At 39.7% G+C, this 13,751-nt stretch overlaps 2 protein-coding genes across 2 annotated transcripts; both read left to right on the top strand.

Annotated features, from left to right (window-relative positions):
- The first annotated feature begins 773 nt into the window (after positions 1–773).
- Positions 774–7,085, top strand: sid1 (secreted immunoglobulin domain 1). Its single transcript, XM_074560020.2, has 3 exons — positions 774–843; positions 5,405–5,475; positions 6,148–7,085. Exons 1-3 carry the CDS (start codon positions 782–784, stop codon positions 6,531–6,533), a joined length of 519 nt encoding a protein of 172 aa, XP_074416121.1. The 5' UTR covers positions 774–781; the 3' UTR covers positions 6,534–7,085.
- A 2,056-nt stretch (positions 7,086–9,141) lies between these two features.
- LOC143412545 (uncharacterized) lies at positions 9,142–13,432 on the top strand. Its single transcript, XM_076873589.1, has 4 exons — positions 9,142–9,225; positions 9,412–9,468; positions 9,555–9,706; positions 12,888–13,432. Exons 2-4 carry the CDS (start codon positions 9,434–9,436, stop codon positions 13,199–13,201), a joined length of 501 nt encoding a protein of 166 aa, XP_076729704.1. The 5' UTR covers positions 9,142–9,225; positions 9,412–9,433; the 3' UTR covers positions 13,202–13,432.
- The last annotated feature ends 319 nt before the right edge of the window (positions 13,433–13,751 follow it).

Below are 13,751 nucleotides of genomic sequence, written 5' to 3' on the forward strand. Positions count from 1 at the left end.
CTGGCACGTAGATCCCACAAGCCCCACCCTCTGATTCACAAGACCACAGCCCCCAATGCCCACCATGTCTACCTTCGCTGTGATTGGCTCAGGGGCAACAGTCTCTGTGGTTTAGCCAAACATCTTTTTAAACATCTGTAACTCCTACCAGGAGCTTTAAGGGACCCTGGTCCAGCTGTGGCTCCATGTCCCTGAATCACCTAGGGTTAGCCACTCCTTTAACAACACCCACCTACCCCACCCCGTCAGGACAGAGTTTTCAGGGATGGAGCCAAACACATGCAAGTTGTTTTCATAAAGAAGCCAGTGGATAATACTTCTCAGCAGGTTTACGGGCAGCGTCTGCAGAATAGATGAAACAGGGAGACTTACTGAAAGCAAAGAGCCTTAAGACCAAACAACACTCACTTCTGGTAAATGGACCAGCTGCTCACAGCTGGAAAACACCAAACTATTGTTGCTGATGGGAGAGCTTTAAAGAGATTTTAGAATCAAAATGCATTACAGCTTAAATAAAAATGCTTCTTTTTTCAAATCTAACTGGAAATAACATTCATTTTCCTGTCCAAACAATAATGCACTGACCTCTGCCTTTAGTTCTGTGTTTGCTAACTGCTCTGACAGATAAACAGTTAGTGTAGTGAAGGTGTCCTGGGCCAAGTCCATAAATAGCAGAGAAAAACAGTGAGCAGGAAACAGTGGCTTTCTGCCATCATTGTCAATGATAAATATGCCTGTTCATCAGCACAGCTGCCATAGTGCTGGGTGGTTGAGTGCATCTATGAGGAGCGACAGCTGTACACAAAATCGGTTGCTGTACAATTTCAGCTCATTTTCAACCAGGTTGGTTTGTTTCAATCCTTTAATTATATTCATTATACAGGATGCTTTAGTTTAACATGCACATTTTCATACTGAAAAATAATCCCATTGTTATTATTCTGCAGGTGTTTGTGTATCCTTCAGTTAAAAAGAGAAAACCGACTGAAAAATATAAAATATGTTTCTCTACAATTCACACCAATCGACTGTCCCATTAGAATTAGTTTTCAAACGAGAGCTGCGACTCATTTAGTCACATCAGAGCTACAGTCCAGTTTTAACTTCTTTTATAGAAATCGAGACTCAAAGGAAGTCAAGTTTAACAATGCTGTGGACCTCTGCATGCTTCGATAGCTACAATTCAGTTACACTAGTTAATTATATGTTAGTGCCATGAAAAAGATATTTACATTCACAGGTTTAGTTCATTTAGGGCTCCAAAAATATTAAATATACAAGGATGCAGAACAGTTGAGAGCACCAACCTTTCACTTTGGAGAAGCTGAAACTGATTATTTTTCTTGATTAAAGCAATAAATCATTCATTAAAATTACCGTATGTTTTTCTCATTTTGCCATCCTGAATGCAGGTTTTCAAAATCACCGTTTAAACTAAGAAACAGAGTAGCTATCACTTTAGCCAAATGGTGTGTATACCTTAAAATATGAACCACCTGCAAACACAAAACTATCTGAATTCTTCAAACCTTCAAAAGCTGCAGCAAAAGCCAACAGGAAATGTTTAATCAGCATCACTTTCTTGCCACCATATAAAGATTTGTGAACCGATTCAATTCTTTTTATTTATATAGGACCAATCACAACATCGGTCTCCTCGAGGGGCTTCGTGTTGTTAGGTAAAGACCCAATAATGCAGAGAAAACATGAGAACAGAGAAAGAAAACACTCCTCTGTTCTCAGATCTGATGTTTTTGGCTTGAAGGCAGACAGCCAGCTGACCTCTGACCCTCCTTTCTACTGTCCAAACAGAGGAAGTGCTGTGCATTCAGATGAGGTCAGGGGTTAACCGCACTCTCACACAGCATGGCAATACTAAGCCAAGACCGGAAATAATATGTCCATGATTGTATTTTTTAAATTAAATTAAGATAAGATAAGATAAGATAAGATAAGATAACCTTTATTAGTCCCACACGTGGGAAATTTGTTTTGTCACAGCAGGAAGTGGACAGTGCAAAAGTTATGAGGCAAAAATTAGAATACAATAAGAATAAATACAGTACACAACTGTACAGAATAGAATAAAATAAAATACTATATACAGTAGAATAAAATAAAATAAATATACAATAAGATAAGAATAGAATACAAATACAAATACTATATACAACTGAGTAAAAATACAACCCTCTAGTTCCATATGATGAGAGTACTGGATACACGGTGTTGTACTCCGTCACTCTGGGATAATCTAAATGTGAATTTTGTCTTATGAATCAAGTGCCTTGTATTTGTTATTTATTGATGGTGCAGCAGTATTAACCAATGATAGAAACGTGGCGGTCAGAGACATGGTCGCATCAACTCAAACCTACAATTTTAAACTTCTTTAAAACCTTCTTTGAAATCTAAATGCATTTTAACATGTAGTTTCTAATAAGGTTCAGGTTGTTTTCCTCCCTTTCCTGGAAACGAGATGAGCCGATCAGTGCCACACATCCACAGTCGCTCTGATGGCCGCTTGGTGTTGGTGTCAAAAGTGAATCAATCTCCACTGACTCTGATTTTAAAATACAAAACTTTACAGCACAAATGAACACGTTTAAAGTTTAGTGCAAAAGCAGTCTCAGCAAAGTGAGCTAATTCAAACCAGGAACAGTGGTGCTGATGTTAGCAGCAGATATACCAAAAACAGAGGCTTAAGAGGAAGAGCAGCTAATCTACTCATCAATCCCGAGCTCTCCCTGTCTGCCAAAGCAACCTTGAATGTTGCTGAACCCTGAAATGCCCCCAATCCACCAGGAGTGTGAGCGTGTGCTTGGATGAATGTGTGTGTGAATGTGTGGGTGACTCAGGTAAACTAAAACAGTGTCATGTTGTCACACTTCCTGCTGGCTGTGTGTTAGTGGCTTCATATTCCAGCTTACCAATAAAAGCAGTGCTGTGCTCTGCAGCTGATTGTGTTGTCCAAAAACAACCAAAGTTTTCATTTCTGTTTCTAATTGTTTTGTTCAGCGTTGTGTTACTGCTGACACTAAGACATCACTAATGAGATAATGTGGTTCAGTTTAACAGAACGCATAAGAATCCAGCATGTCAGACAGTGAGTGAAGTACTGTCGCTTTGTGAGGAGAGATTTGTGCAACCCCTTGCACAAGCTCAGATTTGAAACAAGTTGTTTTTGGCTTGTGACAGTCTCCAGTCCCTGTGTGCCCTTTGAGGCTTCATCATCTCATGATTTCATACCTCGGACTGATTCCGAAGCAGTGATGATTTTACAGCACCACCTGCTGGAAGATCACATACTCTACACCTTCAAACTCCCAACACAGACAAGAGTTCAATAATTATTCATGGTATTATTTTATACACTGTGGTCATTTAACAAAATTCTGTTAAAATTATATTTTAAAAAAATTGTGACCATCAATAGTGATCTGTGTATTCGTTCAGTTTCTGGGCCTTCAGCTGGCACTGCAATAAAAACAGGCATGATTCTGTGGTGAAAATGACTGAATGGGCTCCAGAACACTTCATTGTTTGTGAACACAGTTCACCATGCCATCGATAAATGCAGGTTAAAGTTCTATCATGGAAAGAAGAAGCCATTTGTTACCAGAAATGCGTCCTTCCTCTCTGGGCCAAAGCTCGTTTAAAATGTGGGGAAGTAGAAACCTGTTCTATGGTCAGAAGAATCGAGATTTGTAATTCTGTTTGTAAAACATGCATGCTGCATCCATCGAGGTAAAGGTCAGAGAAAGAGACCATATGGCTTGTTATCAGCACTCAGTCCACAGCCCGTATCTTTGTTGGTATAGGGGTGCATTAGTGCAGCGCTCCCCAACCCCCGGGCTTCGGACCGGTACAGGTGTTGTGCCAAACTAGGTATCCCCGACAGAATTTGTTTCCCCTGCGTAGGGAGCACACGCTGGACTGTCCAAATCACGGACAAACAGTATCCCACATTGTTGATTTTTCGTTTACAAACACTTCTTATAATGACCAACTACTCCTGACATTTTTGAGATGTTAGCTCTTTATACAACGAAGTTATAGTGGGATACAAATAATATCAGGCTGGTCCTGCCACAATTTGTTCCCCCTGTGTAAATCACGGACAAACAGGGTCCCACATTGTTGATTTTTTGTTCACAAACACGCATTACTCCTGAAACTTTGGAGGATTTAGCTCTTTATATAGTGAAGTTACAGGAGAATAAAAATATTTATCAGCCAAAATGTTAATGGTTTATTAAAATAATCCCATCTGATACCTCGTGAGCAATAAATATATAATTTTCTGTTGTAACCTTCAAACTGAATGGTAACGTAACGATACTAATTTTTCACTTTTTCACAAAATGAAAACATCAGTACTTCCTGCATACTCCCAGCACAGGGGAAACAAATTATGTCGGGGATACCTACTTTGGGACACCGGTCTGTGAAAATATTGTCGGGCATAAACCGGTCCGTGGCGCAAAAAAGGTTGGAGACCGCTGCATTAGTGCATATGGAACTGGCAGCTTGCACGTCTAGATAAGCATGATCAGTGCTGAAAGGTGTGCAGAGCAATATATGCTGTCATGTCTGTGAAGGTTCTCAGTCATCCAGGTCATTGTAGTCAAAGGAGCTTGCAAAGAAAAGCGTCTGGACTTTTCACCTCTCATCCGAGAAGCTTCTTCAGTTCTAAGGTCAAATGGGTTGGGGTTTGACTGAACCAAAGCTTAGTGTTTTTATCACCTTTAATATTGTAGCAATACCTCGGATGGGCTTTTTTCTGTTTTTGCAGCTTAAGATTGGCTTGTTTCACCCATGGAGAGCTCCTTTGACTGTTATCGGTTCACCGCATAATCTTCCAAATGCAAACACAACACCTCAAATCAACTCTTTCAAGCCTTTTATCTGCTCAATTGATAATGACATAACAAAGGAATTCCTCACAGCTGCCCATGAAATATTCTTTGAGTCAGTTGTCTAATTACTTTCGGCGCCTTTAAAAAGATGGTAGCACATGTTAGGGAGCTGAAACTCCTAAACCCTGCATCGAACTGAAATGTGGATAGCCCCAAACGAAGGCTGAGAGTTATGTCCATGTCCATTATATGTTTCAGTCGACAGGTAAAAAAACAAACTTGTGTCAGTGTCCAAATATATCTGGACCTAACTATGTTAAATGTTAAAAGTATGTCTCTTCTGATTAGTACAAAACCTTCTTTGAAATATCTTGAAATTTTCAGCATTTTTTTTAAATGTAGCTAACATATGAATGAAGTGTTACCACATTTACATACATGAGAACTAAAGGTCTCACATGAGGGAAAAACATCCAGCGTTCACATACTGAGCCATGTGTTGTTATCCGTTAGTCTTGTTTTGAAACACTCTGCTGGTTTCACAGCAGCAGCAGCTTCCTCAGTCAGTTGATGATGGAGTCTCTGCTGGTCCGGGTGATCCTGCTCGCTCTCAGTGGTGAGTTCTACTTTCTGTCTTTTCTGTCGTCAATTAATGAATTCAAATTCACACTTCACTGACTCACCGACTTTAAAACTGGATGTTTAACGAAGACGCTGTCGACAGGCTGAAGCTCTGTTCGCCACTTTAGGCCAATTTAAAAGGATTTTATGGTGAAAATCTGTTCAAAATGAAGCTTCCTGTGTGCAGGATTAAGAGATTAGAGTGCAAAAGAGAAAATGTTTATTGGCTTACAGACTTACAGGTTTGATTGAATAAACATTCATTAAAAATTAATTTAGAAGGTTTTCCTCTGTTTTAAATCTTGGTCAAACAAACTAAACGCTGATGTTGTTTAAAGTTGAATGCAAAGAAAACAGGCACATTTTTTAATACGTTTCCAAAAGGTTAACGTTTTTGATCATAATGGTAATATTTTGAGATTTTTTTTAACATACTTTAATTTTTAAGCTATTTTCTTCTTTAACATTTATTCAACAAATCTGGACCCAAACATTTCTGATTTTATGACATGTTATAACATTTTTTCCCATGTTAATTTTTTATTTTTAACACTCACTTTGTAGGTTTTGATTTTCCACTACAAGCTTTTTTTACGTGTTCATATTACTTTACACAACATTTCAGTATGTGAGGAATATCAAACGCTTTGATGTTGTTCATGTAAAGGTTTACAGAACCACGCAGCTGTCGATCCCTCATCGACCATCCAGGTGAGGCTTGGAGAGAATGCCACCCTGCAGTGCCCTCTGCTGGACACCTCCAATTTCACCATGCTCACCACCACCACTGCCCCGACCGCGCCCACCACCCTCAGCTGGTACAGGAAAGCACCAGGACAGGGACCACAGCTCCTTGTCTCCTTCAGGTCTATGGATAGACTCAAACTGAAATACGGCAACGGTGTTCCCCGCAGTAAAGTCTCTATAGCGGCCGATGGCTCACTGGTGGTGCAAGGCTCCAAGCAGAGCGACTCGGCGGTTTATTACTGTGGAATCAGCCGGGGAGATGACCGGAAGAAGGAACCAAGGCCACGGAGCCGCAGAAGGAAATAATGTCAGGAGTGAGGATCGGCTTTACTTGGCTGCTTGTTCCGACTGTTTCTCTGCTCTTCTTCAGTTCCCCTCATTTTTAAGCCTCATCTTTGAACATCATACGCAGAAGAATATCTGCACCCCATCTCACAGTTTAATAAATGTGCTTTTTTTGTGCAGTGACTGAAAACAGTGAGCTTACATGTACAACGGCCAAGTTTCTGAGATTTTTAATTAACTTGTGTTTGAATTAAGAGTGATTTAAAGGCTGTGCTTTTTCAATATCCATGCGCTCTCACAGTCCGGCCAAATGAAGCTGTTGCTGTAAAGGTATTTGCTTTGTGGCACTACTTTTTCTTTCCCCACCATTTCTGCTGGCAGATTTATTGCTAGATTATAGCATCAGCAAAGCTAAAAATGCATAAATAAAAACTGCCTTTCTTGTACATTGCAGTACGCTATCTTTTCTTTGATTCTGTCTTTGCCAAATACAGGAAACACACTTGTTCACCCAGCAAGAATGCTTGCTTCCTGTTGATACCTTCCATAATAAAAACTGTTGATCCAAACATAGTTTCAGCCTTGTGTGCCTGTTGTTGTGTCCTGTCTCTTCCCTGAACTCCTCTGCCACCCATTTCCCCTGAGAAACCATTGCACAGCTGCAGCAGTTAGCCAGGCTGTGTTTGGTCGGTGAATGTGCTCTGACAGCAGTGATGTGGTTTTGTTGGTGTCTACTGTGTTTTCAGCATAATTTAGTTGTGTGTGTGTGTGTGTGTGTGTGTGTTTTGATTTGGTGGATATGAACGTTCCCTTTCACTCCTGCTATTGTCCTTCTGTCACACTCCACCCTGTCTGCACGTTCCTCTTCACCTCTCCTGTGAATTGACTGCTGCTTTGGATGGCTGACCCCAGGTACTTAAACTCATCCACCTTCACCACCTGTGCTCTGTGCAGCTTCACTGTTATACCTTTTTCTCATTCACAGATGTGTGCTGTAATACCAGGACATTTCATTCCTTTTACTTACAGGCTTTCTTCTACCTGCTCTTTGCTGTTGTTACAGATCACAGTATCATCTGCAAACATATAGTTCACAGAGACTGTTGTCTGACCTCATCTGTCAACCTGTTCATCATCACCACTGCAAACAAGAAGCAGCTCAGAGTTGAGCCTTGGTGTAAAGTCAAAGCCTTCTGTCACTCTTACTGCACACCTCAGCGCTGCCTCTGCACAACCTTCATGTACTTCTCTGCCACTCCTAAATTTATACCATGAATGTCGAGGTTATCTGAAAGTTTTTTATAATCTCTTTTATATTAATAATATGCACAGGGAAACACATGTAACAACATTTTTTGACCTAATGAAGAATAGTTTAAAAAAAAGAGTTATTAGTTATTAAAGTAAAAAACTTCTCATTAGTAAGCAGAAACCTCTAGAGCTTGTCAAAATCTGACGCACCTCATATCATTAAATATCTAACCATATATATTTTACATTATTAAAATTGAAAATACAGATAAAGCATGACTTAAAGATTCATTGCTACAACTTACTTTTCACCCTTCTATTGTCCTTGAATTAAGGACAGCCTGCCTCTGTGCCATGGGGGCATGTAGGCCAGCTTAACTTGAGATTTATTTCTTCTTTAACCTAAACGTTTCACATTTAAAGCTCGAACCCAAGTGACTGAAAAATAGCTGTGATGTCATAAAAGCTGCAGGTGTTCAAGCAAGCAGACGAACAACATCTGCGCAGATGTCATGAAGTGAAGTATGCATCAAAATCATATTTCTAAGTGGATGCGCCCTTTAAAGACGTATTTTCCTGTAAGCTGCTATAACATGAAAATTTCTTTCAAGACAATCTTACACCATTTTAAAAACTCAGTACAAGATGGTAATAAAATTACAAATGTGTTTGATGCAGAGCTGTTATACTTCTGGTGTTTTTTGTGTTTGTGCTGTAAAACAAAAATCAAGTGAAATGTTAAATGAAATGTTTAATCACACGTAGTCTTTTAGTTTTATTTGCTCTGAAAGTTTTTGTCCTTAAAGTCCCCAAAGTAATTTTAGTATGTTTTATGTGAAATATTTTAAAAATACTCATCAACTCTTTTACTTGAAATAGGAAATAAACATTCAACATCAAGCATCTCAAGAAAATTATAATCAAAAACGTAATTGCCATAGTTACAATCAGCGCTGTATTTATTGCCAGTCTCCTTAAACTGTCAGTAATCTCTTGCATCAGTTACATTTTATTTAAATGTAACAAAGATCATATGTAACTTGAACTATATTATATTATATTATATTATATTAGATTAGATTAGATTAGATTAGATTAGATGTTGTGTTACAGTGTATCTTTATGGGAAATGTTCAGCTAATAAATCATAAAAACAGTGTTTGTGAACATGCAAACTGACGGTTTCACTGGGATCTTATTTAGGGTCCAACAGTTGAATTAAGAAAAAACTGAAAATTTCCTGTTTTTCTGTCCTTCACCAACTGACTAAACCAACGGTCGATGTGATCCAAGAGCAGTTTCTCTCCTCTGGAGACTGTTGTTGTTCTGCTCCAGCAGTTTCTCATGTTTCTATTTTCCAGACCCTGAAGTTTCCTGATTTCACTGATGAGAGATGATACGACACAGGAGATCTGTGGGCATCAGAGTGACAGCAGGAACCACGGGGACACACTTATCAAAGGTAAATATCTAAGGTCGAGGCAGCTGAGAAATTAATATCAGTATTTAAGGAAAACGATATGATTTAGAAATGTTCTTGGAGTACCAGACTTTAATCTGAAAGATCCACAGGTATTATTCAACAGCATTATGAGTGGTGTAGGCTTTTTACTTTAATCTTTGTTTACCAGGATTTTTCTCTCTTCAGCTAAATCTTTAGTGGAATCGTCATGGAAACTGCAGTGACTTTCATCATCCTCATAAGGTAAGATGCTGCACAGAATAGTGAACTGTTCCTTTAACACTCACGTTTGTTCCACTGTTAGTAATGGTGGTTTGCTGCTGCTGCAGCTGCTGCACTGTTTGCTCAGTTCCCACCAGACAGACTTTCTCTTTTTCGATGGTTTTTGGCCCTGGGACCCGGCTGGTGGTGCATGTTGATGAAGAAGTGGCTGACTTTGATGCTGATGATGACCTTCTCAACTATCAAAACAAGTCAACAGGTACAGCTCCACTAGACAAACTGCACCACGGTCAGCACTGTGTTCGTATTCTGTTTGGATTTTGAGAGCTTCTCTTTAGAAACTAACAAAAACATGGAAACATAAAACAAGATGAAAGATCGTCTTTGTTTCTTTGTTTTTCCCTTTAGACCAGTATGTCAGGGGTTTAATTATCTGTAGGGGAGACCGGGGATAGTTGTAACATTTTTGACATTTCTGTCTGTAAATTGAAGCTCTTTTAAGGTAGTGGATTCAAAATGTAATGCAAAGTCTGCTATTAAATAGTGCAGCTATTTTCTCTGCAGCACAATTACCCATTGCATGGTATGGCCTCAAACACAAAGAGTGAAATGTTACAATTAACCCCATAGTCTGGGTTAGTTGTAACATATCCTGGGGTGAAATGTAACACAATGAAATAAGGGTACTGACAAAACATTAACATGTAATCTTTGTTTATTCAACACATGAATGCACTTAGAGCCATTTATGTAGCTGTGTGTGTGTGTGTGTGTGTGTGTGTGTGTGTGTGTGTGTGTGTGTGTGTGTGTGTGTGTGTGTGTGTGACAGAATGCAGAAATCTAGCTTTTGAACATATTCCAACCCCCCAAAAAAGACAAATTATGGAATTTTCTGCAACTGAATATTTCCTTAATTTTGGTTGGTCTTCCTTGAGTTTGGCCTCATTGGCTCAGTGGGCATTATAACCTACAACTCTTGCACCAATTTTGAACATAACAATGAAGCTGAAAAAATGTAGCTGTTCACCAGCATCGCAATTCCATTACTTTTTATCCTGGCTTACCTTGGTGTGGTTTGCAAAGTGCTTCAGAAAGATGAGGAAATCTGTTTCTTGCACCCATCCTGATTTATTTCCACTACCAGTACTTCCTACTGGTCCATCTCTGACACAGTGGTCAGCATAATGTGTGTGTGGGAACACAAACAGTGGAGGAATTGTGTTGCCAATGGCATTAACCGCATATACAAAAGCGACCAGTGAAGCTCTCTCTGCTGATGTCGTTGCCCCAACTTGTTTAATATAAGTTAAAGTAATAGTGTGGTAAGTTGCAACATCTGCATTATTGTTACAACTAACCCAGACTCCTATAGCCATGAACTAGCTAACATTACAGCCAACGGCTAAAACATTAGCACTAAAGACCTACACAGAATATATCCCCATAGACATACAAATAACATAATTCAGGTCTGATGAGTTTAACTGCAAAGCAGATAATGCTATTAGAAATTGAAATAAAGTAGAAAAACGTACTTTTTGGCATACAAATTACTTTTTTTCATGTTAAATTGTCTGTGTTTGACAAAATGTGCTGATTTTTCACATGTGATAGCAGAACTGAGTTGGGCATGCACAGGATGAGTCACATCATTTGAAACTTAGCCCTGATTGGAGAAATTGGAAGTGTTACAACTGACCCACGTTACAACTATCCCCGGTCTCCCCTATGTTGAGTCCAGGCCTCTCTGGACTTTAGAACTGAAAAACTAAGAATACAATGCCACGAATGGCTTGTTAAATATTTCAGATCATCAAACAACTTTTAATAGAAGACAAAGATAACCAGAGCAAATATAAAATGCAGTTTTTAGATGATGATTTCATTGAATAAGGGGAAAGAGTTATCCAAACCTACCTGCCACTGTGTGAAAAGAAATTTCCCCCTAAACTTAATAACTGCTTGTGCCATCGTTCAAGGTGTTGTGAAGGATTTTGCTCACTCTTACTTGTAGAAATACTTTAATTCAGCCACAATTGAGGTTTTCCAGCATGCACAGCCTGTTTAAGGTCACTTCAAAACATCTCAGTCTGATTAACGTCCAGATTTTGGCCACTTCAAAACTTCATTTTGGTTCTCTTTGGAGCCACAGATTCAGGGGTTGGACTTTGCGGTGAGTTTTGGATCCGGCTGCATAACCCAAGTCTGCGTGAGCTTCAGTTCACAAACTGATGACCAGAGATTCTCCTTCAGGAATTTCTGGTAGAGAGCAGAACTTACGGGTATGTCCAGGAAAGAAAATTGCCCTGAGGCAGCAAAAAAGCCCAAGACCATCACAAAGCAGCCCCGAGACATCACCCCCGCGTTTGAGTCTTCATAGGATTTTCTTTTTATGAAATGCTGTGGTAGTTTTACCCCAGATATAACAGAATACAAACCTTCCCAAAAGTTCGACTTTTGTCTCGAGAGTCCACTGAACACTTTCCCAAAAGTCTTACAGGTGTTGATGTTTTTATTGGAAAATTTGAGATGAGACTGGAAACCCCGCTATTTACAGCGGTCCAGGAGAGCTTTTTCCGGACGATCTGATATCCTTGTGTTGGTGTTGTTCCCTCGTCATCATAAATAATTTTGTTCCAGGTTCAACATTGCAAGTGACCACTCACCTTCTGCTGAACAAACGCCTTAAAAAAATCTACTTCACTTGCGAGAAGAGAAAGCGCCTCTGTAAGGACAATATGTATAATGCTTACTGTTTATGAAAGGAAAGTATCCTGAAATGCAAAGAATTCAAGTTCCTGGATCGGCGGACAGAAGCGGTTTCTCTTCTCGCAAGTGAAATTGACTTTTTTTAAGGCGGTATTTTTCAAAGGCACAAAAGGGGGACATCACAACAATGTGATTGGTCACTTGCAATGTTGAACCTGGAACAACATTTATTATGATGATGTGGGAACAACACCGACACTCGGATATCAGATCATCCGCTTTTTCCACCCTTCATAGATGGAAATAATCATTTTAAAACTATTTTGCTTTGACTTGGATAATCTTAAAATTTATGCAGCTTTGACCTTAAAAGATGTTTTAACATTAATCCCTGAGACAACATTGTTGAACTTTTTCAGTTGAGTAGCTACCACTTCCCCTTCTTTATCTAATAAGGGAAGTTTGAGGGTCTGACACATGTAACTATGCAAAAAAGAAAACCCCATTAAAACTCAGGAAGGGGGCAGATACTTTTTCATGGCACTGTAGAAATCACAGTAAGCAGTACAAAGGCGCCTGTCTGGGATCTGATGTTTGTGTTGTTGTTTCAGTGCATTTTACCTAATAATGGAAGTTTGGAAATTCATCTAAAATATTAAACACATCCATACAGTTCTGCCATTTTCTTCTGTTAACATGGAAAAAAATACTACAATGTTCTTTGTTTCCAGGTTCCTCCAACACGCCGTCTATTCAGTTGTTGTCGTCCGTGCGGCTCTCTCAGCATCCACGATCTGCTCCCCTCCTGGTCTGCCTTCTGACTGGACTAACCTCTCCTCAGCAGCACATCCTGTGGGGCCTGAATGATATGGTGCTGACATCAGTACGCCCTGAGCGGCCATGGAAGAAGTCAAAGCGGGGCTACAGCGCCACCTCAGTGAGGGAGGTGTCAACGGCAGACTGGAGGCTCACATCTTCATACTGGTGTGGAACAACGCAAGGAGGGAAAATGTACAGACAGAAACTCTGCTCAGAGGCTGAGTAATGGCTTGGAGGCCACAGGTTCAATTCCTGGAATGACATTTAGGCGTCCTTGATCACGATTTGAGCTCATATTACTTAAACTCAGTATTTTTCTGATGGGAACGTTTATATAAGGTAAAACAAACAAACATAATTATGAGGAATAATTCATGAAACAATAAAACTGATGGTAAAATTGTATTATTACAATTGCTGTTTCTCAGATTCTCTGCTATGAAGGTGTAGAGAGGAAATCACAGCAAATAATTAAATGAATCCAAAGAAACCTTAAACTGGTATTCTTACTGGACATGATGGTCAGGCTGATATCTTCTGTTTGAATTTAATTAATGGGCAGCACAGTGGCACAGTGGTTAGCACTGTTGCCTGGGTTCAATTCCACCATCAGGCCGGGGTCTTTCTGTGTGGAGTTTGCATGTTCTCCCCGTGTTTGCGTGGGTTCCCTCCGGGTACTCCGGCTTCCTCCCACCGTCCAAAGACATCCACTTTGTGGGGAAAGGTTCATTGAAAAATCTAAATTGCCCATAGCTGTGAATGTGAGTGCGAATGGT

The sequence above is a fragment of the Maylandia zebra genome, linkage group LG15 (genome assembly GCF_041146795.1).
Source record: "Maylandia zebra isolate NMK-2024a linkage group LG15, Mzebra_GT3a, whole genome shotgun sequence".
Taxonomy (NCBI): domain Eukaryota; kingdom Metazoa; phylum Chordata; class Actinopteri; order Cichliformes; family Cichlidae; genus Maylandia; species Maylandia zebra.